This window comes from Drosophila subpulchrella, chromosome X, assembly GCF_014743375.2.
Source record: "Drosophila subpulchrella strain 33 F10 #4 breed RU33 chromosome X, RU_Dsub_v1.1 Primary Assembly, whole genome shotgun sequence".
Classification (NCBI taxonomy): Eukaryota; Metazoa; Arthropoda; class Insecta; order Diptera; family Drosophilidae; genus Drosophila; species Drosophila subpulchrella.
Window position 1 is genome coordinate 12,361,831 of NC_050613.1, and position 11,577 is coordinate 12,373,407.

Sequence of the window (11,577 nt, forward strand, 5' to 3'; positions counted from 1 at the left end):
ATACCCAGGATGGCTGCTAAACAGAAACGCAAAATCCAAGTCAAACAATGGGAAGGCCCTGGGAAAAAAGGGAAATCGGGGAAAGCGAGGAGAGCGTGACACGGATGCGGGTTTTTCCCCGAACACCTAAATACAAATTGTATGACTTAAAATCGTCATTTAACTGATAACTGATAACAATTTAAGTAAATGCATACTCCATGACTATTTCTTGGTAATAAAAACTATTTTTATTCACCTGAAACTTTGACCTCTAAGAATCTTAATATAAATAATAATAATAATATAATAATAATATTATAATAATATTAATAATAAAGTAAGTCAAACATTTGCCTAGTTAGTTTTGGGGATCATTGCTTCTTGAAAATAAAATATTAGATTTTTATTTAGCCAATACGTATGTATGCTTTTTACGTTTTTGGAAATACAATTTTTTCAAGGGACTGACAGTTTTTATATTATTTGAAAATTTTGTACTAAATATACAAATATTTTCAAATTAAAAATAAGAAAACTATTTAAAAACATTTAAAATAGTGTCATTCACAATTACCATATTAAATACTTTAAAGAACCAAAAGTACACCGCCAACAAAAAATCCCAGCGCACTGAAAGTTGGTCTGTACATTTATACCTATATAAATATTTTATTGGATATATTGCCAGCCTTCGTTCTCATTTATGAACAGTGAAGTGCAATTTGCAAATCAATATTGCAGGCCAGCAGTCAGTGTTACATCCTCGAGTGTCTGGCAAGGAATAATCGCAATCACGTCAGCCGTCCATCTCTGAGGGAACTGCGTTTTCCCCGCTTTTCCCTCGCTTTCCATCGCTTTTCCCCCGGCTTTTCCCCCGCCCGACAGCTTATCTTTGCCAGCTCTTTTGCCTTTTTGCCTGCTCGCCATTTTCGTTGTTGAATAATGACCTCAAAATTGTAATGACTACGAGGCACGTACTCGATATAAAGCATGTACAAGGAGCGCCCTTAACCCATGATGCCCCCACTCCACCAACGCCTCTGCCAGCAGTAATTCCCTAGTTTTGTGTGTGACGGTCTGCCTAAGTAGACTTCCGCTTTTCAATTAAGCTTCACATATTTGTTGCAAGGTGTTTTATGCGCGATTTGCATGACAGTCGCGTTTATTAAACTGCCAACGAGAGTGGAAGCAAAAGTAATGGCCACGGCAAAAGCAGCAAAAACAGCAAAAACAGGGTAACAGCAAACCTGTCAGGGCCATATTGAAATTGTGAAATTGTAAAATTGTGAAATTGTGGGCAGGGCCAATATGCCAGGGGTAAAATGGCAGAGAGTGTGTGACCTGTTTACGCTGGTAGAAAAGATAAATTGCTCAAGTGTGCGAGATAAAAGCAATCGAGTGGGGGGTGGAATAAATATAAAAACATACATAGACATACATATAGAATCCAGCAGGACTCGATGGCAACTGCGAAGAAAAAGGATTGGAAAAGGGCGCCTTTGGCAAGCAGTGAAGTATAGTAAAGCAACCAGGTTAACATGACACTTGAGTGCTGCAAACAGCCAGCAGTTTGTTTTGATCACTTAAACAAACCCTGAAACGAATCTGAAATATGCTGGTCAATTCTCACAATCACAATGCTTGGAATCACGCAAATAAAATGGTAACAAATAAATGCCTTTGAATTTCCTTTAAAAATAATCTAAGGCGCCCATAGGTATGCAATGATAAAAAATAATCGTCTTTCCAAATAAATTCACTGTAATTTTTGAGTTTAGAACATATTGTTGCATACACTTAGAGGTTAGTTTATGTTTTTTAGAAAGAAGAAGAATTGAAGAAATCTCTCATCAACAGAAGGATTTTTTTCCAGCCTTTTGTGATCAAGTAGCCGACATGAAGGCAGTCAAATAACTTGACAAAAATACCTATCTTTGGTACAATAGAAGGACATAACCAGGAGCAGCTCAAAGCCACTCGTTTGCCATGCTTTGGCAATCCACATCCACATCCTGGTCTAATCCACTGCCATCAAGCAGTGCAAAGCATCGGTCAGAGGGCAAAAACTATCATAAATCCGCTTAATCACTCGGCCAGAGTGCAGACTTCACTTCGCATTTTCAATTTTCAGCTTGTTTTGCCAGCTTGCCGCTCTGTAATTTGTCCACGTCGAACCGTACAATTTTCTTGCTTCGTTTCCGGGAAATTTTCTACCATTTTTTGGGCTTTTCTTTTTCTATTTCGGTTTGATAAATTAGTCGGACGCTGCAATCGCCCAAATGGCCAGAGAACAAGACACAAATGATGCCCCTGTCCTCGTTCCTATTCCTATTCCAGCCATTCCCTCTGCATTACATCTACGTTTTATTTTTTCAACAGAAGTTTTTTTGTTTTTCTGGTATTTCGCCCCCGGAATTTCTCCCATTCGGTATGCAAAAGCAAGACTCAGTCCTCCGTCAGCTGCGGCCTTACCAAAATGCCTCAACACCTCCTGGAGACCAGAGAAAGGGAGCTCGGGGGGTCGTAAAAACTTTTTCCCATCCTCCTTGCAAGTTCTTATCTAGGTACATTTGTCATACAAAGCATAGAAATAAATGTCCACTTCAGCAGAGGCAGGAACAGCAGCCGGAAGTGGGGGCTTTGGGGTTTCATGGGCGGTGCGGGAAAAAAACAGCCGAGGTAAAATGAATACTATTTCTATTAAGATTAAAATAACTCTAGATAATATAAAACAAAAAACTTGTGTATAGCTTATGTTACATTGCAGCCAAAATTAAAATACATTTTTTAAAACACTGCGGAAAATTAAATTCAGTTTATAACCAAAACTGCAACTTTTTTGCGGTTTTTCAATAATATTTTAGCCAAATCAAAGCGTACAGCAAAAAAATCGAATGTTCTGAGCAGCTTGCGAGCTACTCTAACGATCCCTATTACTTCAAGGGAAATTTATTTTTTGACCAATTTTCTCAATTTTTGTAAGGGGTTACATCATGTTTTTTTTGCGAAAAATGGCAAAAATTAAAAATATTTAGCTTAGAGTGCCAATGTATTGGAAATTTAACTACGAGTTTAACGAGGTATGACATTCCTCGTTCTGACCATTATTTGCATTATGGCAGTCAAAACACTGATTTTTTAAGGCCTATAAATGGGATTTAATTTGTACCCAAAAATAGTTTAATTTTTAACCGTTTTTCAATCGTAGCTTAGCCAAATCAAGGCTTACAGCTAAAAAACCAAATGTTTTGAACAGCTTGCTACCAACGCTAACGATCCCCATCACTATAAGAGAACTTACCAATTTTTGCATTTTTTAAGAGTGGTGTATTAAATTCATAGCAATATAAAATACAAATAATGGAAGTTTATCCTGCACTTTTTTAGTTCATAGAATATTCCCCGAGCACATATAACTATTATGCTGAACGCAATTGTACTTTGCCTGCTCCTAGCCGCTGCGGTTTACGAGCAATTTCTTAAACCATATTTTCAATTTCTTTTATACCTGTAATTCCGGGTGTCTGCCTGTGCCTCCGCCATAGCGAACACACCTCCTCCCGCCCCGAGAATCCCCTTATTTATGCCAACTTATTTCTCATCCTGTCACAGGACTTTGTTCAAGGACTTTCGATACTGTCGCGCGGCTCCGTGGAGGAGAAGCTGCGCTGGACCTTCTCGCTGTACGACATCAATGGCGACGGCTTCATTACGAGGGAAGAAATGACTGACATTGTAACTGCCATATACGAGCTGATGGGCCGCCTGCCCGACGAGTGTCCCGAGGAGGAGAAGATCAAGGGCAAGGTGGAGCAGATCTTCCAGGTGAGTTGCTCCAGCTCCGGCCCCGGAAATCCAAAATCCCATTTACGAAATACCAAATCCCGAACCATTCTCGACCATTAGTTATGCTAATTACGCGCGTACAATTTGAATTTGACTCGCGAGAACATGAAACTTATTTACTTTGCATTATGCAAATTCGAATTGTCTATTTCAATTTGCTGGCCAGCAACTCAGGCTGGTAATGGTGTCGGAGTTTTTTGGGAGTGCGGAGTGAGTTCTCCGTCCGCAGGACATCGTCCTGTTTGGCTTGCCAGTCACGCGTTGTCATTAGCGGTCGTTGGCATTTGGAATAAATTGAGCGAAGCGAATGCGACCTGCGAAAGCCCTTAAATAATGGCGTGCGGGAGTGAAATTGATGATAGATGGCCAGGATCATTCGAGGACCATTTCGAAAGTTATTCTGTCCTACGCCTTGAATCAAAATTCCATAGCACGCTTTTGGGCGACGGAAGCGGAAGCAGTGCTTCAAAGCAGTGCCAATGACAAGCAGTGCGCGTTGACAGCTGTTGCTGCGTTTTCGTTAGGGAATGTTTTTTATTATTAAAAATCAAGATAACTTTAATAGGAAATTTCCAAAAATAATCTTTAAAACTAGAGAATTTCGAAGCTTAAGTTTGATTTACGTTTGTTGGTCCGATTTGTAAATAATATTTGCAATGGTTAAGTCATAAATAAATATATTTGATAAAAAAATGCTATGGCTAGAAAGGTTTGGCAAGAACGAACATTTGGTGAGATCCTTAATAAATAAATAAAAACATTTCAGGTAACTAAGAAAAAATATATTAGTTCGGAATTGATTATTAAACACTTAGGTACCTATTATAATTTTATTTCAACAAATAAAAAAATCATAGATTGATTACACTGCATCCATTCAGTATTCTTGATCTAATAAATATTTCTGTATTATTCTAATGCTGCCCCTAGAAAATGGACACCAATCGCGATGGCGTGGTCACGCTGGAGGAGTTCCTGGAGGCCTGTCGCAACGACGACGCCATCTCCCGGTCGATGTCCGTGTTCGACACAGCGTTCTGACCATATCCGACGGACAAGGGCGATGAGTACACGGTGCCCCGGCGGCGGCGACATCAGCAGCCGGGACAGCAGCCACGTCAGCATCTGCAGCATCAGCAGGATCAGACAGAGAAACGTAAGTCCAACCACAAGACGAAGAACAAGCAACAGCAAAAACAGCAACAGCAACCACATAGCACTAGACATCAAAACTGTTGTCACATAATTGACATGGATGGCGATAGCACCACTAGCACCACCACCGCCTCGGCGGCCACCGGAACCACACTCAATTGCAATGTCCTGAATGATTACGAGCAGCAGGAGCTGGATGATGATGGGGATGAGGACTCCGATGAGGAGGCGGAATATAGATCCTTTATCTGCCGGCACTGCCAAAGGCCGCAGTCGGTGGGTCAGCAGCCAAGATCTGGCCGTCAATCGCAATCGCGGTCCAAGTCGCGCAAGCGCAGCAAGAGCAGGAAACGCCACCAGAGCAGGCAGGCTCAGCCGGGTCACCAGGGTCACCAGAGTAGATGGCCGGAAATAAATGTGGCCAACGAGCAGGCCATCCGCTTCCGGTGTCCGCAGGTGGGGCCGCAGGTGGGTCGCGACCTTCACACCCCCCAGCCCATGCACTTCCATCACCCCCAGTCGCAGAGCCAGAAGGCAAAGAACAAGTCCCGCCCGCGGAAGTCCCGACCATCCCCAGCAGCACCACCACCTGGCTCTGCAACACCTGCCCCACCAGCAGAGCCATCACCACTACCGCCCCCCTCCGAACTCCGTGCCCCCCTGCCACCCCTGAGCGTCATTGTGGGCGGAGGGGCAGAGGTCGAGGTTGAGGTCGAGGTCGATCCGCAGCAGCCACCGCCGCCCACCACCCCCGATTCGCCGTCGCTGGTCACCGTGAGCACCTGGTACACGGTGGCCAAGCAGGGTGTCTCCTGCTAATCGCGGTGAGCAGTGAGTATCCTTGCCAGCACCACCCAACCAACCAACCAACCAACCAACCAACCAACCAACCAGCCACCCAGCCACATTGCACCCCAGTCAAAACCACAATCCCCCCCTTGAAATACACACGGCGATGCCACTGATATCTCTAGATGCTGAGAAACCACTTAAAAATGTGTCTGAAAGTATGCTTCACCATTAAACTTTCGGAATCAAAAGATAACGTAGCATACTTTCCAGCGACTCTAAAAATGATTTAACGTCTCTAGAGATTTTGGTGGCACCTGCCATAACAACGCTTTCCCCTTTCGGTGTTTCAATATATGTATACAATATATATATTTTGTGCTTTTATGAATTATATGTGTGTGTTTTAGGGTGGATCTCTTAAAAATCAGAATTGGCAAACATAAAAATGTGTATGATAGCAAATAAAGAATGATGGTTTAATGGTCATATCAATTTAATTTGCCTTTAATAATTCGTTTTTAAAAAAGTACTCATCTTTGAATACTTTAAAATTAATCGGCGGTTCTAAAATGGGTGAAAAGAATTGGTTCAACCCAATAATTGTAAATAAATTTTGTAAGGCAATGCTTTTCAAAAAAGAACCAAAGATACCACGTCCGCAAGATATTAGAATAAATAATACAAAATAAAGCAGCATTTAAAATTAAAAAACCGGGATCCACCCTACTGTATATGTGCATTAAGTTCCCGATTTGTCCTATTATTTGTACTGTAATTAGCTAAATGAAGTTTAAAAAAGAATTTGAAACGGTCTCTGTGTGTATCGATTGATGTTGCAAACTGTCAAATGTGTTATAGTCTTAAATACATATAAATCAATAGAAAATGTAAGTGGAAATGAACCAAAAATGAAAATATATGAAAAGCATTCAAGCATTTACTTTATGTATCTTTGAATTCTATTATTTTGCCCAAGAAAATCTTCTAAAAAATCTTGTTAGATGTCCTAGAGTACTCAAATTGACGTTAGCTGTGATGGAAAAACAAAGTGTATTAAACCACAAAAAGAACTTAAGTATTAATTGGTTTGTGAGAGGATATTGCTCAACTGAAAATTGCTTGCTAAATATTAAGCTTTTAATGTGTGTGGGTGTGTGTTTGGATGCGTGTGAATTTGGAGGTCTGGAGAGAAAGCATTTTAACAAAACCAATTTTCACTATTTTGACAGCCGCTCTTTGAGGCTTTTTCACAAGAGTATTCTTGCTAAAAACCCAAAATTGAATTGCTGCCGTTACTTTAATTGAATTCTGTACAATACTCGGAAATCATATAAAATAAAATAAATATGCAGATTAATGAACAGGCCAAATTCAGTCGATAAAATATTTTGCTTTAACAAAAACACCGATGTCATTGAAACGCAAATTGAATAGCGAATTTCGCCTATGCCAAAAAAAGGCGACAAATAAACAAAATTGTACGGGGCAAAAAATGTAGGAGTCGGGTTTTTTGTTGTAATTTAAAGCAGCTTTCTATTTAATTGGATAAATGCAAAAGGCTGCCACTAAAATCCATTCAATTTCCCATTATTTCACATCGAAATTCGTGTTCTTCGAAAATTGTTGTAAGGTTTGCTGAGCGTTAAATTTTCTGCTAACTGTTATTGCTTGATATGCTTTTGTTGTTGTTTTCATTATTGGACACACCAAGAAGACACACGCACACTTGCACACAGGCACACGCACACACACACACGAATGCAAGACAAAATAAACAAGGATGCAAACGCATGGGAATTGAAATTCGTGAATGGCAATTAAAATATCTGCTTTCTTTCTCTTTTCTCTTTCTCTTTCTCTCTCTCTCTCTCTCTCTCTCCCTTTCTCTTTCATCCTGGCCTGCCACACACACACTCACACACGCTTGAATAAACACCCACAAACGTGCAGAAATTTGCATAGAAACTAAATGAAATGCGTAGCGAGAGAGACAACGCGAATCTGCCAAAATAAAAATCTAGGAACCGCCTGTCCATAAATATGCAATTATGGATGTGTTTGCGCAACTGTAAAAATACGAAAATCGATTTTATCGGCATTATCGACAGGGTTGCATTTAAAGAGCTGCAAGCAGTGCAACACAGTTCTCAAGTGTAAGTACATCTTGGCACCGGAAGTGCCACTGCTTGCCCAAAAAATCATAATGAACAAACCGAAAATTGACATTGAAAATTGAAAATGTACGAAACGAAAGCTTTACACAATGAAACTAAAACTAAAAAACAAAAACTAAACAATACTCTTAACAATTTAATGAAACCTATATAGAGAGAAATTTAAATTACACAGAAACTATATTTATACGAACAGGAAATAGCAAGGAAAAATACTAAATACATTTAATTGGAACCAGTTTGACTTTCTATTTAAAATATATATAAGCACACGACACACACACACACACACACCATACACACAGGAAAATGTCTGTAGGTAAATGAATGTGTAAATCAAAATAATAGCCACAAATACAAAGGGCAATGAGAAGGAGAATTGAAGAAGTGCTCCCCCGGGCGTATGCGTAATGTTGAGTGTATTGTTTCTACGCATCGTTGTTGCCATATATTCTCCATTAGCAAATTGTCATCAAGTCGGCCGGCTATATGTATACTACATAATTCTGGTGGTGTGTGCGAGTGTGCAAGCTAAATCAAATAAAAACAAATGTTTGAATCAGAAATTGGACCACAGCAAACAAAGAAGTAGCATAAACCGATATCCGCTGTATGTGCATATTATATTTACATATATATACATGAATATATATATTGGTACATATATATATATATAGATGTATACAAGGCATTCAGTATTTATCAAGTGCATAAGTGTGTAATTGTAATTTTTTGTAGCTAGAACTAAGTGACACAGAACACAAAGAGAGTACTATTAGAAATAGATAAATGGAAAATGGTTAATTGGACATCTCGTTGTACATAGTTAGTGAGTGGTTTTTTTCGCCGTTAAACCAACTACAAATCTTTCTCTATATTAAACTCTAAACTCAAAGTAATTGTTGCATTTTTAAACCCTTTTAAATACATAGCTGTGTACTTAGCTGTAGTCTTCCAGAAGTAACCGAAAAAAAATCGAAACAAGGCGAGAAGCTGACGAAAACTCTATTCCACTTAGATTGAAACCTGTAGCAAATTTGTACCTTAGCCGAAACACCCACAAAAAAGCTTTCAACAACAATAAAACTTCTTCTTAATAGACGAAAAAAAACCGAGTCCAATAAATAAAACCATATACAAAACTGTTGCTGTCGTAGTTTGAGACGAACTGTATTATTTTTGGATAAATGTTATCGATTTTCTGCCCACTTCCAAGGTTATTCAATGTTAGATCCTTCGAACTATTGGTTTCCCACTGCGTATATAGAGTATATATGATCGATCTGATCTCGGGCACGACAATATCGAAAAGGAGCCTCAGAAGTGCTATGTAGCCAACATATATAATACCCTCCCACCCCAGACTAACACACACATCCCCCCTCTCTCTCTCTCTCTCTCTCTCTCTATCTATCTCTATCTCTCTCTACTTATCTGTGTGTGAATTAGCAATCAAATACTAATGCAAAATCTTTTTCAATAACAAAGTGTCAAATTTTCAAGAAAAACATAACGAATGAAAACCAAAGAAAATGTTGGCATATTGACAGAGACGAGATGAGATGAGGATAAAATTGATAAATTGGAGGATTGCCAACCTAGTTGCAAGTATTTTCCAGGCCTAAGCCTTAACGATTAGAGAAATGCAAGTAATTGTAAACACAAAGAAATATATGCATATAGAGAGTGTGTTTTTTCCTAATTTATAAGCTGTTGAAATCAAATTTTACCAATGAACGTAAGTATTAAATAAAAAGAAGAAGTATTGACGACAAAAAACTCTCGTTTTAGAGAATTACTTGAATGTTCAGTTGTTTATGTAAAAACTGTATTAGCCATTTATTTGTGAGCGATATACTATGTGTTAAAACAAAAGAGAAAACCTAAAAAAAAAATGCAGAAAATACATGTCATAGCATAGGCCTAAGAGCGACATTTATTGGGAGACTCCGAAAGGCCTACGGAAGTATATCAAAATAAAAACCGAATTGTTATCGGACGAACGACGTTTTTAAGCCACTAAGAGAATTTCCAGTGTTATCAATCGATCGATGTACATCTTCTGGGCCAAACGATTGAGCCACGTTATAAACACAATTACAAATTGATAAACTAACGAGTATATACACAGATATACTAATGTACTAGTCGTAAATATAGCTGATCTTTTTTGGTGTAAATTTTAAATGACAAAACCAAACGAACAAACTTTCCATGCAATAAAAACAAACACATTGTTTCAAAACTAAAGAGATGTCGTTTAAATGCAAAACTGCATGAACCAAAAAACAAACAAAAAAACAAAGAAAAAACCAAAATGAGCATGAAAACACTTGATTAAAAAGAACAAATATTTTTTTTGTGAAGTTAAAATATGTATAAAACAAAAAATTAAAGGTATAAAGAAAATAAAAACCAAATGAAATATAAAGAAAAAAAATGGTGCAAGAGTTTTTATTAAAAAAAATGGGTGAAAAGAGGTATCCCAAACAAAAGGGCTTCTAATTTAATCGAGGAAACTTACAGACCCTTCCTACATGCTATGAAATACCTCAGATTTCAGAAACACACTCCTCTTTGCACATTTATGGTTGGTCAAAAGGGATTCAACTGGGCAAGTTTAAGAGGAAAAGTTGGCCGATGCATGCAAAATGCAGCCGAGCGGCTAATGGAATCGTAGGGATGCCGATCAGAGCGGGAAATTAATGCGGAATTAGCTGGAAATATGTACCTACTCGCATGTACATACATATACATATGTGTGGGCCCCCGAGATCGAAGTTCCCTTTGACCAGCCACGTCCTGCAATTATAATGCGGTCTACAAGGGGATTCTACGAGGGCACGCACAAGGAAACCCACTTAATTGTTACATAAAAAATTGGCCAAGGGCCCGGAGTCCATGGCAAAGGGGAAATGGTAATCGTTAATTAAATCACGTTGTACCGGAAATGAAGTTATTGACAGGCCCAAGTGTGGGACGTGGTGTAATTGCCCCGCCGGAGTATCGCCTTCATGTTCCATTAGGATGGCCTGGGATGGTGGGTTTTGTGGGCTTGGATGGTGCAACTTCACGGACAAACGCAACTTTTCAATTTGTTTCAATGCCAAAACGGTCGACGCACAGTCCATGGTCCACAAATACCAAATGGCCAAATGGAGAACCGCACACGTACGCGGCCCTGGCCACATTTGCCCAATGCCCGCTGGCCTGGTCCACTCTGTTTTTCCGTGTTTTCCGTATTTTTTTCATCTTTCTGTCCTGGCCAAAAGGAGTTGGCCGGATTCGTGACAGCGAGTGTATGTCGGGCAGTGTGACTTTCTTTCTTAGCTGTTTTTAAATGCTCTTGAATTTCCAAAAAAAAATTTAAACAATATGCCAGATAACAGAGCACAAAGCGTTCTCTGCATTTTCCAAAGGTTTACGTACATTTCTAAATGGAAAATAATTAATTAGGCAAATTTAAAAATATATTTTTTGTATTTGTATTTGAAAACCAACCTGCTTAGATACCGGATATATTATTTAAATTTTTTTATCACTAGACAATTTGAATATATATGCAAAGAAAATGTTTTCAATATTGGGAGCATTTTTGCAAGATATTATTGGCTATTAAAGTTTTTAA

At 38.9% G+C, this 11,577-nt stretch overlaps 1 protein-coding gene across 7 annotated transcripts in view; it reads left to right on the forward strand.

Annotated features, from left to right (window-relative positions):
- LOC119556170 (serine/arginine repetitive matrix protein 1) overlaps positions 1 to 10,199 on the forward strand; it is a 94,826-nt gene extending 84,627 nt beyond the window's left edge. For 5 of the 7 annotated variants that reach the window (XR_005219963.1, XR_005219959.1, XR_005219960.1 and 2 more), the window contains 3 exons: positions 3,595 to 3,807; positions 4,759 to 4,984; positions 7,726 to 10,199. Coding sequence is in view for 2 of the 7 variants with exons in the window: in XM_037868090.1 (XP_037724018.1) it covers positions 3,595 to 3,807; positions 4,759 to 4,848; positions 4,897 to 5,802 (1,209 nt within the window). In the remaining 5 variants the exon portion in view is untranslated. Of the gene's footprint in view, positions 1 to 3,594; positions 3,808 to 4,758 lie in introns of all 7 variants that reach the window. The other 2 variants (XM_037868090.1, XM_037868089.1) reach the window with 1 other exon arrangement.
- The last annotated feature ends 1,378 nt before the right edge of the window (positions 10,200 to 11,577 follow it).